At 59.9% G+C, this 19,258-nt stretch overlaps 1 protein-coding gene across 1 annotated transcript in view; it reads left to right on the forward strand.

Annotated features, from left to right (window-relative positions):
- Nucleotides 1-7,137: 7,137 nt before the first annotated feature.
- RAB26 (RAB26, member RAS oncogene family) overlaps nucleotides 7,138-19,258 on the forward strand; it is a 33,724-nt gene continuing 21,603 nt past the window's right edge. Inside the window, exons 1-2 of the mRNA XM_075165550.1 lie at nucleotides 7,138-7,350; nucleotides 9,978-10,088. Of these exons, the coding sequence (XP_075021651.1) occupies nucleotides 7,138-7,350; nucleotides 9,978-10,088 (324 nt within the window). The remainder of the gene's footprint in view (nucleotides 7,351-9,977; nucleotides 10,089-19,258) is intronic.

The following is a 19,258-nucleotide window of genomic DNA, read 5'->3' on the forward strand; positions in this document are numbered from 1 at the left end:
CCGGGGTGAGAGGGCATTTCCCGAAACGCTGGTGGGGCAGGGCCCATTGCAAAACGCATCTGCTTTTGAGAAGCCAACTTGGAAAGGTTGCTTGCCAGCAGTTTTTTGGCTTTGAATTGGCTGTAGCTGGTTGCACGTGGCTGTGCGTCGCTCCCTGCCTTCCCCAGGCAGGGCGGATTGCTCCCACGTGTGCTCAGCTGGTCAGGTGCGATCAGTCCTCTGATCGCGGAAGGACAACTAATGCAAAGCAAATTACTTGCAGATAAAATGTTTGCAGGGCTGGGACAACCCATAGCTTCACTGGGGAAGAAGGTGTTTCCAGCAATAAAGAAGAAACACTTCTAAACAGACCAGGAAATTGTAAAATCGCAGCAAAGGGAAGGCGAGAGGAGGGTGCCTGAGCGGATCTATCGAAGCTGATTGCATTTCAGAGCTCAGGGTGCCTGGACACATCGGGCTCTGGGCTGGCCATGCTGCTCACGCATTGTCATCTTGCAGAAAAAAGTAATTGCCCAAACTTACTAGAGTTTTGTTAAGAGGAAATGTTCAGCCTTCCTTGGAAAACGTTAACAAACATCATTGAAACTCTAAGCTGCATCCTCATTGTCCAGGTCATTACTTACCTGGAGCAGTGCCACTTGCTAACAGCTCAGACTGGGGAACGTTGTTGCAGGTGTGTCAGAGGACGAGCAGAAAGACAGAAGCTATTGAACCTTAGGCTGATAAATCCTGCCTGCTGCTGCCTGTGTCTAATCAGCGATCTGCCACCAGTCTGCCCTGATGAATAGCTGAACAAGCTGCGGGCACGATCTGCATCTCCCCCAGCAAGCGGGAGCCCAGCTCTGCAACAGCCACAGACGGGGCCCGGCTGCTCCCCGGCGCCCGCGGCTTTCTCAGGAGGTGGATTTGCTTTTCCCCCCGAGGGACCTGCCTGCGGAGCAGGACCCCTGCCTGGCGGGGGGCCGGCACGCGCTGCCGCCAGGGAAGGTGCAGGCAAGCCCAGCACAGGCAGCGAGGCAAGGACTGGCTCTGGTGGGAGCTTCTGCCCAGCCTGGCTCTTAGTGGTGGACTTACTCTCTGGAGCAGCAGCTTTATGAGCCTCTGCACATTTCCATGTTCGCTCATTACTGCTGCTTATTATTTTACAGGGCCCCAGAGCGCTGCACGCATCCTGGGGCTGGCCTGGGTAGTTCTCGAGCTCTGCAATGCCTAACTTGCCGTTTCCAAAGTCGAGGGGTTTGGGCGTTTTTGTCTGCTCAAGCTCCTTGGGCTGTGCTGCGGTGATTCTGCAGGCAGTGCTGCGGGAAGCAGCCAGGCTCGTGCTCCCAGACATGGTCTGACTGGTGTGAACCCATCTGGGATGGAAATGCCTGAGTGTGCATGAATAATGGACGCACCCTGTGACATTTATACGCTTGTTTTTGAAACCATAACCGTGCTCTAACTCTTTGCCATCTCCAGATGCATCTGTATATGGCCACAAAATATCTTGGACGGTTTTAAGCTGAGATGCTCTATTTCTAAAATATTTGATGCTGCTGAGGCATGTCTGAAAAGCATTTAAAATTTACCAAATAGCCTGAAAATATCTCATATTTGGGAGGCTGAGCGTTTGTTGCTCGGCCCTCCCTCTATCTCAGTAGGACACATTTCAAAGGCCCTTTGAACATCCAACTCTTCATCACGTTTGAGAGCTCTCGTGGGTGACTGCTGGAGCTGGGGACTTTCTCCGCTGGCTGAAACCTTGGCTCCTTTCGATCTTGGCACAAGGAAAATTAATTTCCTGGCCTCAGCCCAGTGCAGGGATTAGGATTAGGATTCATTAGGATCTGGCACGATCACCCTTCTGTGCGCAGGAGGGGACAGCAGGGGCCCGGGGCAGCACCGCGGTTCCCTGGGGATGCCGGTCCCTGGGGATGCCAGGGCTGGAGGACGTGCCAGGCAGGGCCTGTGTCCCAGCACGCTGCTGGCAGGGCTGTGGGATGCTGACCTGCAGGGAGCAAAACCCTTCAGGGGAAAGGGGGGTCCCTGGGTTTGCTGGGGTTTGGTTTATTTTCCAGTTAATGTCAGCAACCGCACTGTGCCCTGCTCAGCCCCGGCTGCTGCTGCCGTGCCGTGGTAATCCCGGTATGCCAGCCCCGGAGCAGGGCAGAGGGGGAAGCCGTGCCCCACGTCTCATTTGCCAGCTTGAGCCCAGGACAGCCAGCCGGTTACACTGAAGGGCTCTCGCTCTGCTCCGGAGCAGGAGACTGAGCCACCTGGGCTGGGCAGCTCTGCCGGGCTCCGGAGCAGGGGAAGGGACTCAGACCTGCAGGGCTGCGCCTGGGGCAGAGACCCCGTCCCGTCCTCCTGCCGCCCGTGGAAATGATGTCTTGGCAGTGGTTTGGGTGGTGCTTTTGTTGCCGGCGTGGGTCCTCCTCCTGAACACTGCCAGGGGTTGCAGCGTGCTGGGAAAGATGTTTTCTTTGCTTGAGTTTGCTTTTTGGAGAGGGGGAAGGGGCTAATGGGGGCAGTTCAGTGGGCGAAGGAGCGCCCAGGCTTTGCCGCTGGGCTGCATGTGCTGAGACAGGGCCTGCGCCGAGATAACGGTACCTAACCAGCTCCGCGGTTTACAAACCCCCTTGGGGAGCCATTTGCTGCTATTACCATAAATTGCTCCAAAAGCAGCAACTTCTGCAACGCATTAATGTGCCAGCCTGGTTGCAGGGCTGGTTTGCAGCGCACCAGAGCTGCCCTGTGCGGTGGTGGGCTGCACCTTCCCGACCCCCAAACTTCCCGGGGTCCCACTGGCATCGAAGGGAGCACAGAGCCCTCCGGCATTGCCAGGCAAGCCGGACCTGCCGGGCGAGCCCGCTGACGAGAGCCCCACGGCGCGGCCATTCAACAGGGCTTGCCTCGCAAATAAATTATGGATTTGAATGCCAAGAAGCAAAGACTTAGTAACAGGCTGGGCTCTCCAAACCTCCCGGGTGCTTTGCAGGGAAAACAACGGTGGTGAAGGAGGCTGGAGGGAGCCGCAGGTGGAAGCTGCCCTTGGGGATGGATCAGAGAAGCTGAGGAGCCTGAGATGGAAACAGAGGGACTGGGCACAGGAGAGACCGAAAATGAAATAACCAGACAAAGGAAGGAGGGTTGCAATGTTAGACTTGACTTGGCAATATAAGAAAGGGAAGGGACAAAAGCAGTCTCCCAGCAAAAAGCTGGAATTTAACTTTCACAGCTGCAAAGGAAAACAATCGCTTCCCACACAAAAATAACTGATGGGCTGCCTTGATGAGAAGATGTCTGAGGAATTTCAATTAAAAGCCATCGACACTGACAAAGGCAACGAGATTGAAGTGTTCAAAGGTAAGTGCGCAACAGGGAGGGAAGAACAATAAATAGCGAGGGAGGGAACAGTGCCTGCTCAGCACTGCGTGGGCTGCGCCCTTCCCGAGGAGGCAGGGAGAAAGCCCTCGCCCGCTGAGCGCGGCAGGGTGCTGGGATCCACTCGCGCACGCGCCCCGCGCCCTGTGCACGCTCCCTCTGCCTCCCCACGCCCCCGCACGCCCCCGCGCCTCCTGCACGGACTCTGCTCCGCGGGGAGATGCTCGCCGAAGCAGGGCTGGCCCCTCTGTCTGACATCTCCGGTGGATGTCTGCTCGTCTGCAACGTGAAACCGAGCTCTCCGTGTTCTGCCCAGGCGACGTGTCAGCCCCACCTGTGCGGTGTCGCCTTTGTCCCCGGCTGCCCTCCCGCGCCTCCCATCCAGTGATGACCACGGCCTTCAGGCCCTTTCTCCACAACATCTCCTGGATGTTGGAGTCGGAGCCGCGTGTGCCCTTGGCAAATGGCCTGTAGAGGAACAGAGAGTGGGAAGAGCTGGCAGGTTTACATGCGATTAGGAGAAAAGTCCCCTGCACCTTGGCTGGTGGCACTGCAAGAGGTGACAGCAGAGGCAAGCCAAGCCGTGTTACCAGCAGCACATGGAGAGAGCCTGCACTGGTTTTCCTGCAGCCACCAGGCAGAGAAGATGAATATCTTCCAAGGTGGCGCAGCTGACATCGTCTCTGATGGGAATAGCTCGTCCCCGCAGCCTGCCTGCTGAAGAGACAACTCTGCTCCATCTGAGCTGGCGACGAGAGCTGGGAGCAGGAGGGCAGCAGGCTCGGCACGCTCCCGGGCTGCCAGGAGAGCCATCACCAAAGCCTGGCCAGGACAAAGCGGGTGTCCCTGCCCGGGGCACGGAGCGGCGAGGAGCAGCTGAGGCCGGGGGAGCGCGGGGGCAGCTGTGGCACAAGCCAGCGGTGGAGCAACCTGGACCAGCGGGAGGACGGGGGGCTGGCCTCGCACCGAAATAGCTCACTTGGCTCCGAGCACGGCATGCAACTTCTGGCACACAGAGAACCCTGCAAATCTCCATGCCGAAGAAAACAGCTAGATTTAAAATCCCAAAGCACAGTGTTTGTGCGGAGCAGCTGGCCAGAGGCCGGTGCTCAGCCCAGGGGAGGCTCTTTGTGTCTCCAGCCCTGCGCGGAGCTCTGTCCCCAGGCGGGGATGGCCGAGCCAAGGGAGGTGCCGTCCCCTGCGCATCTCGGGCTGCTGCTCGGCTGTTGGCACAGGCAGAAGTGGCTGGCACTAGCTGCCTCTTAGTGCTTGCATTGACAGTCCCCAAACGCTGCAATACAACAGACCTCTTGGGTTGACAGCCCTGATGGGCACGAGCTGATTTTCTGCCTTTAAAAACAAATCCACTTATATGTAGATGTATCAGAGTAACAGATAGCCACTGTCACGGCTGGCCCCGTTCAGAGCCCTGCCAGATATTGCAGTTCTGCTTCCCCAAGGCACGCCGTATCTTCAGGCGTCTGTTGTTCCATAAATCTATTTTTGGTAAATATATCCCCCTTAGTTCAGCTGCAGTTATCTGATTAGTTCCTGTAACTATATGAGGAGCAACATCTCCAGGCATGACTACGATTTCTGAGCAGACTGTGTCTCTGCACACACGTTTGCTAAAAGAGGGAAACTTGCTGAAGATGCTTCTCCCTGCGGTGCTCGTGGACGCGGTGCTCTGAGCTCTGGCGCTGCACGAGGCTGAGTTTCGGGGGGCCGGGGGCAGCGGGGATTGGCACTGCTGCCGGCACTGGAGCACACGACCTTTGATAAAGGCAGAATCAACCAGGCACGCTTCCCTGCTGCCACCCGTGATAAGGGGCCATCCTCCTCCGGCGTTGCCCTGATGCGGTGGCGATAAGCAGCTGGCTTTGTTTGCTCCTGAACACGAGGCTGTTTGTGGAGATTTCCATCATCATCGACTGTGGCTGAGAGGGGAAAAGTCCCCGTGCGCCAGCACTCACAGCAGCCTGTGGGGAGGTGCGCCCCAACGGCGCGGGGTGCCAGGGCTGTGCACCCCCTTCCTGCGGGCAGGTAGCGCCGGGGAAAAGCTCCACCACAGCCTTGTCGCTGCGCAGGGACTAGTTGAAAACCCTGCAGACCCGCAGATGGCTCCAGCATCGCACTTTGCTCCGAGGCCTCAGTCTCTATTGACTGCAGCTGTCCTGGAAAATCAGATTATAGTGCAAAACCCTGGCATCGAGTCTGCTCTGACAAGTCAGGCCTTCCATCTCCCGGCTAGATCGTCAGGATGAAGAGCTCATGAAGGGGAGCAGGGAGATAAGCCTCCACCATGACAGCTTTTCCTCTGGCCTCAGCTGGGTCGGAGGAGTGCTGCGAACCCAGAGCTCTTCGGCGTTCCCTGGGGCCCGCGACAGCCGTGGCCGTGCCTGGGACTTGGGGTGGGAGAAGGGGGATCTCACCCAGGAACCACATACAGGAGCTCCTGGCCCGGCTCATCTCCCTTGTCCATGGCAAAAGCTATCAGAGCTCTGCTGCCCGCTCCTCCTTGTGCCGGAGGGCTTTAGGGCCATTGAACAGGGATTAACTGTAGATTTAAATGCTCCCAGGGCAGCAAAGGGAAAAGTTCATTCATGCCCACGGCGAGAGCAACCCCTCAGCATCCCTGTGGCAGGCGCCTGAGCTCCGGCATTGGGACCTCAGCATCACCGTGGCAGGCACCCCAGCTGTGGCGCTGGCCCGGGGTTTGCCGGGCTGCCTGAGCCCCGCCGTGTCGGCCATCGCCTCCCCTCCCTCTTGTGCAAGCGCTGTTACTTATTTACATCGTCATTGTGTGCCTGCCTGGCTTCCCACCAGAGCAATTTATTTTCCACTCCTGCTTCGATGTGACTGTTTAAGCCTCCTTTTCCAGTCAGGATGAGGCCGCACCACTGGAAATATGTCACACAGCTAAAGACATTTATTTCATTTGAGAAAGTCGCAAGCGCCTCAGGTGACACTCCGTCTGCAGTCAGAAAGAAAGATGCCAAGTGCTGAAACCAGTTGCTGAGACAGACTGGGGATAACGCGGGTTCCCGTCTTAGAGAAAATCGAGCCTGCTGCCCCGGCAGCCCACGCTCCGTCCACCCCACGGGCTCTGCCCTGCTCCCAGACCCACCTTCTCGCCGGGATGCTGCCGGCGGCAGATGGTCCGTGTCCACCTCGAGTGAACCCCCCACCCCTGCCCGGACTGTGGCAAACCCGGAGCGGGAGGCGGGGCCCAGCTGCTGGGGGACAGACCCCAAACCCGGCTGGGGAGCTGCACCCAAACCCCGCTGCGCACCCTCCCTCCTGCCGCCGCTCGCTGCGGGGGGGGCATGCGCGTGGCTCAGGGGGCGGCGGGCACGGCGTGGGGCACCCCACGCTGCTTCCCGGGGTGCGAATGCCCCCGTGGGTGCGTGCGAGCAACCTCAGCGCGGCTCCCTTCGCGTGTGCAACCCCCCCCTCCGCACCGCACCCTTCCCGCACGTGTCGCAGCCCTGCGCGTCGCTCCCCACGCGCGTGCACCCGCGCCCCGCGCGCCGCTCCCGTGCGTGCGCGAGTGCCCTCCGTTCCCGCGGGTGCGGTGCGGTGCGGTGCGCGGGCCGGGGCGGAGCGAGCGGGCGCGGAGCGGAGCGGTCCGGCCCCCGCCCCCGCCCCCGCGGCGCTGCCATTGGCGGCGGGGCCGGGCCGGGCCGGGCCGGGCCGGGGGAGGCGGCGGCGGCGGCGGGGCCGGCACAGCCCGCGCCCCCCCAGCGCCCGGCGCGGCGGCGCGGCCCCGGCATGTCGCGGAAGAAGGCGGCTCGCAGCAAGGGCGGCGGGGCCGCGCCCTCCGCCGCGCTGCCCCCCGCCGCCCAGGGGCCCGGCCGTGCCGCCGCCGCCGCCGCCTCGCGGGGCTCCGCGCCCGCCCCCCCCGAGCTGCCCCGCAACGGCGGCGCGGCGGCCGGGCGACCCTCGCTGAGCAGCAGCGGCGAGTTCTACGATCTCGCCTTCAAGGTGCGGGGCCGGGGGCCGCGGGGAGGAGTGCGGAGGCGGGGAATGTCGGTGCGGGGTCCGTTGGGTGCGGGGCCGGGTGCAGCCTCCCCGCAGCAGCCGGAGAAGTTCCCGGGGGCCGGGAGCGGGCAGGCATGCCTGCCTCCCTCCCTCCCTCCCAGCCCCGGCATGCCGCCCCTCTGCTGCTGCCGCCTGGTTCGGGTCTCCGGCGGCGGGTCCGCCCCGGGTGGGCTCCCGGGGCAGCCGGGGCCGGGCTGGGCGGGGGGGCTGCCCGCCCCTGCAGAGCCCTCGGCGGCAGGGCTGCTTCTGCGGAACTTTTGCAAGTGATGACAAAAGGCTTTCTGCTCAGATGAGTTATTGTAACGTTCTGGTTCCTCTTTAACAGCGTAAAAAATGCGGTTGTAAAGCGGGGTGACAGTATTCCTTCAGTCGCATCGAATCTGCTCTGGCTGCTGTTGAAATGTCTCCAGCTTGCGCTTTCTTTTAAGGGCTCAGATGGCTTCTTCTCGCCGCTTCAGATTCTGGCGAGCGAGTCATAGATCAAGCGTATTTGCACCCCCCCTCTCCATCAGGCGACCTGATGCCAGCCCAGCTTGGAGCTCACTTAGCGATTTTGGCTGAGGCTGCAATTCAGCGCGACCCATCTGGCTGCATTTCTAACACAGATCTTTGTAACCGAGCACGGGGGATTAAGCTTTGAGAAGACGGTGTTTGCTATGGCCAGTCCAACCTTGGCACGCTGTGTCGGAGAGCTGGGTGCCTGTGGCAGCCGGCGTGGCCTTCGTGCGGTTAAGACTTGGGACACGCGGTGGGAGGTGAGGGGTGTTCAAGAAGTGAATTTGGTCGCTTTGTTAGGCGGTTGGTCCTGATACAGCTGCAGTAACGGTTCAACCACTTCCCTAAAATGGAGCCACCTCCGTGTTCGCGCTGGTCCTCAGCTCCTTGAGCTCATCTCTCCCTGCCCGGGCTGGGGCTTTCCCTGGGATTGCCCCCATGGCACAGGGATGAGCCACAGGAGGTCTCAGATAAGCCCAAATGTGCTGGGTAGCCAAAACCTCTGCTAGCGGTCTGGCTGGTTTTGAACCAGTGGCAGAAAGAAATTGCTTTGTATTCAGTAAAAACCTGGTTTATTAAACTTTCTCTTTCCCTTACTGCTCTCCTGAGGCTCCCGAGCTCTGCCAGAGGCAGTGGCCAAACGCAAGTCCCGGGCATGGGGCCGGATCCTGATCACTAAGCCCTTGGCGTGAACCCGGCCCTGGGTGCTGCTGTGTGCCCCGGCTGCGGCTTCGGCGGTGCTGGGCGGGGAGAAGCTGCCTTTAAGAGTCACTCTCCTCTAGAACAGAGATCTGGAAAGTTTAAAAAAATCAATACTACTATTTTGTACTGAAAGTGACTTTTTTTTTTCCCCCTTCCTTTGGCTTCGCACCCATACATCCGTGGGCTCGCTGGCTCCCCTGACCCTCTTGTGCCAGAGCTCGGCGTGCGGCTGTGCATGGTGCTCCCGCGGGACACCCGGTGCGGGGCTTTGCACCGTGAGCGATGGAGCACCGTGGCTGGATCCCGCCGCCTGCTCCCCTCCCCAGCGGTGCCCCCCTCCCCCAAAACAAGTTACAGCTGTGGCCGGGGCTGCTGCCGCCTCGGGGGGGCTGAGCCGCAGAGTGGTGGTGGCAATTGCTGCTTCTGATGTCTCCTGCGTGGGTTTGATGTGACCCAGGGCAGTGCCTTCTTAAAACCATTTAAATTTGGTCAGGGGCTAATGGCTTGCGGAAGCCTAATGGCAGCGCTTTTGGCGCGGGTGCAGAAGCCGCTAACACAGCTCGGCTGCATGGTCTGGGATTTCTCGACAGTGGGAAGCTGTCGTCCTGCCGAGGGGAGCAGGGTCAGCGGCCCCGGGGGTCAGGAGGGCTCAGGAGGGCTTGTGGTTTGAGCACGGGCTTCGGGGAGCTGCGTTTGGGAGCAGTTTCAGCTCTGCTGTGGTTTCTTTGCAGTGGGGTGGGTGCCTGCCCTGTCTGCACCCAGGGCTGCTGCTGGGTGGGGAAACTGAGGCGGGCGGCACTGGGAGCTGCTCCCTCGGCACCCGCAGAGGACCGGGAGGGCGGTTGTGAGGCTGCGCAAGTCCTGCCGAAGGAATTTGCTCGCAGAGGGCAGAGTGCAGCCCTGGAGTTGGTGCTCATGGCTGGGGGTCCCCGTGAAGTCTCCCCGTGGGCAGCAGTGCCCCTGCAGAAAGCCCCACGTGCGGCGGGGTGTGGGGTGTTTTGTGGGTGCACTGGGGGCAGCAGGGACCCCGCAGCCATCGGGTTGCCTCGCCTGGACAGCACCTCTTGGTTTTCAAGGGGTGTTTGTGCCCCCACAGGGCATCTGTTAACTACTGGTCGGGGGAAGGTGGCTTGAGTTTGGCCAGTGCTCAGGGACACGTGTGGTGCAGGGTGGGGAATAATCCCGCTTCTCTCCCCCACCCTCCCCTGGGTCCGAGGACGTTGCTCTTGGACGTGGTTTTTTTCCCCTCGAGAATACGGGATCTGCTGCCTGCTCCCAGGATGGGGCTTTTGGGATGGAGACGGGTAACGGCTGCAGTGGGGCTTCCTTCCCGAAACCCCGTGTCTAACGTCCCCCCTCTCCCTCCCTTGCAGGTGATGCTGGTGGGCGACTCGGGGGTCGGCAAAACCTGCTTGCTGGTGCGCTTCAAAGACGGCGCTTTCCTCGCCGGCAGCTTCATTTCCACGGTTGGAATCGACTTCAGGGTAAGTGCCTGGGGGCTCCTCCGTGTCCCCCGGGGGCTGCTCGGCCCCTGCCCGCAGGGTTTGGCAGGTGAGTGATGGCTTTTGCAGAGGACTAACAACGACTTAAACCTCGTCATCCCGACCCGTGTCAGCTCCAGCTGGGGCACCTCGGGGCTGAGCAACCGTCCGATGGCGGCGGCAGCGCGGCAGCCTCTTCGTTACCGCTTTGCACAAGGATGGGGGAGCGCGTCCTCTGCCCTGGGTCCTGGGGATGATTTGTGTAAGAGCAACTGCTGAGGCCTGAGCGTCTGCCCGGTGAAAATATTTCCCTAAGTCCGTTTCGGTGTTTTTAAGAGGTTTTTTTAAAAAAAAAAAACGAAACCAGAACTGACACAAACCAAAATCCCCTGGAAACATCTCCTGAGCACAGCTTTGGGGTGCCGACGTGGGGGTGCAGTGCCGGGGTGGCCCTGCTCCCTCTGGCAGGGAGGGGAGGCGTCGTGCCAAGGGGTCTCTGGGCTCTCGGAGAATAACTGTTTTGTTGGCAGCGACCAGAGCATCCCGCTGCGGGGGGAGCCCCGAGGGCAGCGTGTCGGGGCTGTGCGGCACCAGCAAGGACAGCGGGAACCTGCTCGTCAGAGGGGATCGTGTGGGGAATGGGGGGCAGGAGGGGAGACAGCTCATGTCCTGCAGTGCCCTGCTGTGGGCAGAGCATCCTTTGCCAGGTGGGAATGCCGCAGCGCCGGCCGGGGCCCGCGAAGCCTTTTCTTGGCTGCATTTCCCCGGCGGTACCTTGCTGGGGCTGGGGGGGCTGCCCGGGGACGCCGGGGTCAGGCAGCCCCTGGTGAAGGGGGGCTGTGGTGCCACCACGGGCAGCCTGGGCTGAGGAGCGGGCATCCCTGGGGTGGGACGTCAGAGCAGCGGGGACGGTGGCTTTACAGAGATGGCATCAAAGAACCCCCACAGCAGGCTGTGAAGGGCCAGCGAGGGAGCCCTGCGGACGCTGCCAGGGCCATGGTGGCTCCTCTGAGCTATCGCTACCAAAGCAGCAGCCGGCAGCACGGCTGGCGCGGGTTGCTGAGCACAGGATCAGGTGCAACCTGTCCCTCACCAGTTCCCCAACCATCTGCTTCCCCCAAACCACGAGCTCGCCACCCCCCGAGACGTCTGGCCGGTGCCGCAGGCTCCTGGGGGAGGCTCAGCCCTCGGGACCGGGGACGTGCCCGGTGGCTGTGCTCTCCCTGCCCTGCTGTCGGGGCACCGGCCGCGTCGTCTCGCTGTGCGATGGCTTTTGGCTCCATTTTGGCACCGCGGTGGTGATGGGCGGGTGCGGTGAAGAGCTGGTGGTGATGCCATGCACCAGTGGTTGCATCTTCCCGACCGCCTGTTCTCAGCAGGATCTTGGATCTCCCCCTGTCTTGGAGGATTTCGGGGAGATGGGTGCCTCTTGTAACCTGCTATTTCGCCGGGCTGTGAATGATAACTTGCTGGTACAGTGACAAGTGGAAGAGATGAGGGACGGCTCAGAAAGCCTTTAGAAAGCAAGTGATGTTCTTTCCTGCAAATAGGCTTTCGGTGCAGAGCGACGCTGCGGGCTGCAGCAGCGGCTTGGTGAAGTTGGTAAATTGGAGTCCGTAATTTTATACAAAGGTAATTACATGGTGTTTCAGGTGTTCTTAAAATGAAAAGCGTTTTATTACTGATTGCAATGATTGATACCAAGGGCAGTCATAAAATCCTGTGACTTATTGATTAGAGCGCTGAAACGACTGCTACTGAGACGCAATCAAATTAGGGTTAATTTACTTCTGTAATAGAGCTGCTAGAGCTATATAGGTTTGAAATGGGCAGATTATACAGCAGGGAAGATCATGTGTATGCCCTAAAACTCATTATTATCATCTTTGTAAAGCACTCATAATTTTTTGGGGGACATGGAAATAGTTTTTTGATTGTACATCTCCGTTTCCATTAAGATAATCCTGTTTGCAGGCGCCGTGTAATTGTGCCCCTCTCGGTGTTTGCATCACGATGCAGATGAAGCTCCGGGGTGGTAACGCTGGAGGTTTCTGCTACGAGAGCGGGCTTGGGTTTTAATTTGTGTCTATCTAACAACAAAACTGTCACATTGCGGCTCCATTTCTCTGTAATCCCAGAATTTGGCATCGGGTTTTCTGGCTGAAGCAAGCGAGGTTGTTTGTGACCGCGAGCGGTTGTGGCTGGGGAAGGTGGTCGCTGGGTTTTTGCTGCGTTTGCCTTGGACCGGTGCAAGAGGTGCTGAGCAAGCGCAGGGCGTTATTTCGGTGCATCAGGCTTTCTTGGTGGGGTTTGCAACAGTCGCTGAACCTCACTGGCGGCGGAGACCGTGGGGACCTCCCCAAGGCCAGGGCGTGCGGCAGCTGCGCTCCTGTGCACGCGCGACCTTGCTCGGCTTGGGGAGCCGAGGCAGGGGGGAGCTGCCGGGAGCCTGGGTAAAGGCTGGGGACGTTGCGGGGACGGAGCTGCTCAGCTCTTGCCGTTGTTTTCGGGACTGTCTCCGCTCCTTTTGATGCCGGCTGGTCTCTGCGAAGCACGCTGGGATGGGATGGAGCCATGGTGGGGGGCAGCCCCCACGCCCACCCAGCTGCTCTCCGCCTCCTCTCCCAGTCCATCCACTGGTCCCAGTGGGCTCCAGGATCAGCCGCTCATTTTCGAGGATGTCAAACCATTAGATACACGCAAAGCTATGGCTAATGGATTATGTAGGCCTGAGCGAATGTAAATGAATAGAAATCCATTTAAAATTAATCTGGCATTACAATTCCTAATGGCCCCCAAGGTTTTTCCCCTCCTACTGTTTCGTGTTTCGGAGAACCTCTCGCATTGTGTTTGTTTATCATCATCTCTTAAACAAAGAAGGATGTTGATCTAACTATATTTGGAAAATAAACCGCTGATACTAGGGAAATAGAGATGATCATAGTATTAAAAAATGCATCAAGATGGTACCTGTTGGCTTCTAGCTTTGGAGATGCTGAGTCCTTCGGCTTTCCTTCCTTTGAAAATTGGGTTTACTGGGGGAGCATCTTTAGCTCCTCGGGAGCACACCAGCCCTCCCCGTTCAGCCGGGGCAGTGCTGGCGCGTCCAGGGCGCAGAGCCCTGGAGGGTTTGGCCGGGGGAGCGCTGCTGGGGCGACCCCCCCCCGCTGCGGGTGCAGAGCCCTGGGGCGAGGGGTCCTGCTCCCGGTGCGGGCTTCGTCTGAGCCGGGGACTCGCTTGGAGTGACAGAAACTTCTTCCAGGTTACTGAGCTGCTTCCCTCAGAGGCGAAAGCCTCCCGGGGGGGCAAACCCCTCTCTGCCTCCGGCGTCGCGGTCGCAGGCGTCGCCTTCGGGGTTTCCAGCCGTTGCTAGATAACGGGGGGCTTAATTATTCCTTCCCATGAGCCGCGGTGTGGCCGGGGCTGTGCCGAGCTGTGGAATACGGTCTTCCTCCTCACCTTCCCCGGGCCTGGGGGGTCTCAGCAGATCCCTCGGTGGTGGGGCCAGGTCTCTCCCTGCGGGTCCCACCGGTGAGGGCAGGATGGGTGCTGCCCGTGCAGGCAGAGCGGCTGTCTGGGGCAGGTCGTGCATGCTTTTCTAACGGCGTACGTTAGGAGTTTCGGGGAGAAGGGTCTCCCAGAAAAGAGCAGGTTTGTCACTCGGGGGTGCGAATCCCGTTTTTCTCGGTGCTGCTGAAGGAGCTGCCTTTTGCTGCAATTTTGGGAACGCAGCAGAAACCTCAACAGAAATTAAAGCTGCACAGCCAGCGATGCTTCTGTCTTGTTGCAAAACTAACTGACAGGAGCTAACTGTCTTGCCAAAGCCGAGAAACCAAAGGGCCGCGTGAGCCCCCTCCCCGACGATGGCTGGTGCTCGCAGCCCCGCGCTCTGTCCTGAGCTTTGCAGGGTCGGGCGAATTAAGATTTTTGTACTAATTGGACCTGAAAGGAGAAGACCATAAAAGAAAAAAATTAAAAATGAGCCTTTTCTCCCTGGGAAGAGGTGCTAATGAGTTTCTTTGCATTAGCAGGGGAGGTGGTTTCTGCGTTAATCAGTGGGATGAAACCGTTAGGAAGCGCTTTGCTGGCGGAGTTCAGAGCGGGGCGGCTTGTCTTCGTTTTCCCCGAGGTGTGTAGCAGTATCGCTCCTCTCTTGCTGCCCCGAGGAGAGGGAGCAAACCAACATCCTCCTGGCGCAAAGCATGCTTAGGTGCTGCGGGAGGAGGAGGAGGGAGCCAGCCCCGGTGCTTCGGCACAGCTTTGGGCTTCCCGAGCAGGCAGCTGGGCGCAGGGAATATTTCCTCTGGAGGCTGGGCTTTGACATCCACCGGTTTGCACCAGCGTGCCCAGGAGGGGTTTCTGCTGGTTGTTACCCTGCGGAGACCCGCAGCTCTCCCCGCAGCCGCAGCCTCCTCGGGTGCGGGCGAGCCGGCAGCGGCCGCGCTCCCTGCTCCAGCCTTGGCCGTGCCGCAGTTAATCTGCTCGCTGGGACGGCTGCTGCGCGCTGTAAATAAAAGCTGTCACTTGTGACCCTGAGCTTTAAGGGCTCTTGATTACATTCAGCCCTGTGCTGCTCTGGGGTTGGAACCAGCGGTATATAATATGGTTTTTTGCATAAGAGATTTGTTGCATCTTTGTTTATTTTTTGTAGCGTGTGTGTGTGTGCACCTTCCGTCGGCAAAACAGCAGCTGCTGGTGCCTGCTGCCTCCCTCAGCGCGTGGAACTTTGCAGGAGAGACGGAAAGCTTTGTTCCAGCCACGCGGGGTGTGCAAACTAACACTGGCCACCGTCTGCATTCGGCAAGTCTGGTCCTGGGTCTCCACGCGCTCCGGGGAGGGAGGTGTGGATGCCCTGAGCACCCGCGGGTGCCAGCGGGTGCCTGCACCCCTGCCCTCGGGGCGGTGCTGCAGCTCGCCGTGGTGCCTGCCTTTGAAGGGTTGGTGCAACCTGGAGCCGTCTGACAGCCAAGGGCTGGCTTTTATCTCGGCGGCTGGCACGGAGCATTAGCAGGGCTAATTTTCTGATGGATCAATCTGGAAAAAGTGGGAGGGGATCTGCTTAGGCCAGAAGACAGAAACGGAAATAAATTAATTCCAGCGTGTCTTTGTATACAAAATTAGCCCTGAACATTCGAGGGAAGGGACTCTGGGCATTGAGCAGAGCGTTCGGTCTCTTCTGTTCGCACGCTTTGCCCTGTAGCGTGGCGACGTCCGCGGGGTCGGGCAGGGGGGCTGCTGCAGGCTGCGGTTGGGTGGGTTTGGGTTGGTCCCCGGGGCCGTGAGCTGGAGCACCAGAGGGGACGGCCCTGGCTCTGTGCCCCTGCAAGAGCAGTGCTTTCTCCTGGGAAGGGTGTCTCGGTGCTGCCTGCGTCGCCTGGGCCGAGGGCCTGCCTGTCCCTCCGTGGGGCTGCCGTGCCAGCGGCAATGCGGGTGCGAGCGCTCCGGGCCGGGGAAGGAGCCCCGCGCGGGCGCTGGCGTGGCAGGACGGGCAGGGGGATGCCTGGGTATGTGCTGCCAGCAGCTCTTTGTCTGAAATGGGCTCGTTCTGCATCTCCTATTGCTGTATGAATTTTAATAGAAGCCAGTAGCTGATTTCATATTTTTGCATTTCTCGCTGTAAGGAAAGCTGGGCTAAATTTGCCCAGAAGAGCTTCCCTCTGATGCTTTCCACCCCTTCTGCCTGGTTTCGGGGGGCAGACGAGATGCCGGCACCGGTGCCGTAAGGACCGGGTGCCACAAGGACCGGGTGCTGCCTGTATCTGGCAGCAGGTGAGGCAGGTCCCGGAGACTCGCGCGGGGAGGGCAGTTCCGCTGTTAGCTGGAACACGCCTTGATTTTATCGATTTATAGTCGTGTCTGACTCGTAGGACGACAGCTTCTCCGCAGCTGCTGCTGGTTCCTGTTCCCTGCTCCCAGGACGGGCTCTCAGGCGAGTAAATAGCCATTTTTCCTGGGAAACGGAGCTCTGCTTTGCTTTCAGCTGCTGCTCTCCTCCCTTGCAGAGGGACACAGCTTTGCAGTCGGCGAAGCCTGTCATTTGCATGCAGGGGCTCAGTTGCCAAGAGATGCTGCGAGCAGCACCCGTGGCGGTCTGCACCCGCTTTCTCACATCTGCTGGTATTTTATTCATGTTTCTTTGGCTCTTGCATTTGAAATATAATAAACCTCTTCGGCGTGTTCCAGTTCTGCAGCACACCAGTAAACTGCAAACACCCGTGTGCTGGCGGTAATCCCAGTGGACAACAGACTCGATTCCTGCCTTGGGGAAGGCAAAAAGAAATAAGATGAATGTCTTCAAAGCAGAGAAGTGCTTGAGTTGCTCTTTAAATGAGCGGCTGGAGCAGCTTCGAGACCCAGAGCCTGGTTAGGAAAACTCTTAACCAGTTTGCAGGATGGTGTGAAGGTGTCTGCCCCGCTCTCGGCATGCCGCGGGCTCTCCCACCCCCTCGGTGTCTGCGAAATGCCACCCAGAATTGGTTGTGTGTTTAATCTGGGTGTGACATTTTGCATCCACTTCAGCTGAGAGCGAGAGCGCTGGGGCCGTGGGGTTTCGGGGGAGATGCTCCTGCAAGGGCGCCGGTGTCTCCGGGCTCCCACAGCCCCGCTGCTGCGCGGTGGCTTCCCGGTGCGTGCCGGTAGCCGGTGTCCCCGTGGGTCAGTCCCAGTGCAGGACGGCTGAAATAAAAGGTGTAATTGGCTCAGACAGGGGGCAGGAGGCCTGGGCTGCTCGGGAGCTGCAGAGCCAGGGCACAGGCACAGGAAAAATACACTCGGGAGCTGCTGGTGGAAGGAGGGAGGTTGTAAAGCTGTTCACTGTCATCTGCTTCTGTATCCTCCTCGTTAGAGCTGTACGGGAGCTCAAAACCCCATTAGGGGATGGGGACCAACACGGTGGAAAATGCAATTCCTGCGCATCCGCAGCCTGTTGCGAGCCTACGTGGAAAGCGTGAGCTAAGTCTCTTCCCGGGCCCTGTAGTGGCTGACCAGAATGGCTTAATTTCTAATCCTTTAATTTCAGGCAAGTTGTGCTGCGGCGCAGAGGCGGGTTGGGAAGTGGCGCCTGGGCGCGTGTGTTGTCATTGCAGTGTCCCCTCCCTGAGCCACCAGCATCCACCGCAGCCGGGCCACCAGCAGGCGCAGTCCTGGCTCCGCGGGTGCACGGCGCTGGACATATGTGTGTCCTCTGTCCTCAGCGTGGGGATGGCACCGTGCCGTGGGGAGGGCACCATGCCGTGGGGACGGCCGCCTGTGCTCCTGGAGCCCTCCCATGCCTTTATCTTATTTCTGTTTTTACTGCAGCAGCATGGGAAGGGAAGCGTTGCTTTGCGCGTCGTAAAATTGTACGAGTTTTTGGCGGTAGCTGGGTGGCTGCACTTCCAAGTGCCCTGCGAGGTCCCTGGGTTTCGGTGTGGGGTGACGGACCCGCTCATGCGAGCGTCCTCGCTGCAGCGCCCATCTCCTGCGGGGACGGTGGGTGCGATGGAGCTGGGAATTGCTCTGCCCGTGAGCGGCAGCCGGAGGCGTTTCCCCGCGTCCTCGGCGGTGTGGGTCAATGCCCCGCTCCCTGCTTCGCTCCAGCTTAGCAGGCTCCCTGCGAAGAAGCAGGGTGAGGAGGAGGTCGGTGCTGGAGGAAGGCTGTGGACACAGATGTGGTGTGTCTGCACCTCTCTGGATGGTGCTGGGCGAGAAACTGGCCCCAGGGAGGCCAATTTGGAGCATCAGCTGCTCTGGTGCAGAGCTGGGCGTTGCGCTGGGTCTGCTCACGGTGCCGGGGCCTGCGAGGCAGTGTTTTATAGCCGATAAAACATTTAAATGGGTCTAGAGTAAGTCTAAATGGTTTGAATATTTAATGGAATACATTTGGCTTAATTTCACTTTCATCTTTTATTTGCGATAAAATATTGAATTCAGCTGTGCAGAACCGGGTTTTTCTTTGAAAGCGGAGGGGGGGGTGGCTGAGCCGGCGGGGATGGATGGGCTTTGGGGAGCCTCTGCCCCCCACTGCTGCCCCCGCGATGGGCATTTAGGGGCACCCCTGCCCCATGGCTCTCGCCTTGCTCAGCCCCCATGATGCCCCGGAGCCCTCGCTGCCTCTCCGCTGAGCCGCTGACTCATTTCGTTGCCGCTGATTAATTATTCGCCCCCAGCAGGCTTCGTTTTATTCCTGGTGTGGATGCCGATGGTCCCTGTGTGCACGCGGGGAAGGGCGAGGTGCCGGTCCCGGGTTCGGCAGCGCTGGGGAGGGCTGCAGCGGGACATTGCCACCTTTCCCGAAAAGCTGGTGCGGGGGGAGCCGTCTCCGGCCGAGCTCGCCAGGCGCTGACTATGCACCATCCTTCCCCAAAACCCACCTGCCCCTTCGTCCTCTTCCCAAAGAGCCACTTTCCTCCTTGCATCTGCAAAGGGTGGAGAGACCTGAGCCGTGGAGGTGGGGGTCAGGTCGGTCCCGTTGACGGGGCTTTTGCTGGGCCCTGCGATGGTAACGCTGAGCGTCGGCGCCGCCAATCGGAAGGGCGGCGATCGGCCGCCCCGAAGCCTGGAACAGTGGGTGCCGGCAGAAGATTGTCCCCTTTTGGGAAAAAAAATGGGAAAATCAATCCTTTCCATGTGGATCGGAGCCGTGTTTACGGGGGAAGGAGCCGCAGCGGTGTGTGTCCGAGCAGTTGTCCGCTTGTCCTTGGCTGGCGATGGGGACACACGCGCTGGTTCCTCTGGCAGTGGGGAATTTAGGGATCGAGGGCTTGTTCACCTGCAGAGCCTTCGGAAGCAAAATATTTTGTTGGCGTTGTCGTCCTGGGGGCGGGTGAGGGATGCAGCGAGCAGGGGGCCCGGAGCCTGCAGGAGGAGGAGGAGGAGGAGGGCAGCTGGGGAAGCTCGGGGAGCTGTGGGATTCCTGCACGGGGCAGCGCTGGTGGCACCTTGGGGACATCCCTGCCCCGGAGCACGGGACTGGACGAGCGTTGTGGCATCGTATGCCCACAGCCGGGCAGAGCCGAGGCGATGCTCGCCTTGCTTGGCTGCACTGCGCTGCCTGCGCGGCTCCTGGCCCTGCTCCCAGCCCGGCAAGAAGGGGAGCGAAGCCGCGGTGCCGCCGTCCCCGCTGCTGGCTCCATCCAAGAGCGATGGAGCTGCCCCTGCTCCCCCGGCGAGGGATCTCCGGCGGAGCGGTGTAA

The sequence above is a fragment of the Calonectris borealis genome, chromosome 16 (assembly GCF_964195595.1).
Source record: "Calonectris borealis chromosome 16, bCalBor7.hap1.2, whole genome shotgun sequence".
Classification (NCBI taxonomy): Eukaryota; Metazoa; Chordata; class Aves; order Procellariiformes; family Procellariidae; genus Calonectris; species Calonectris borealis.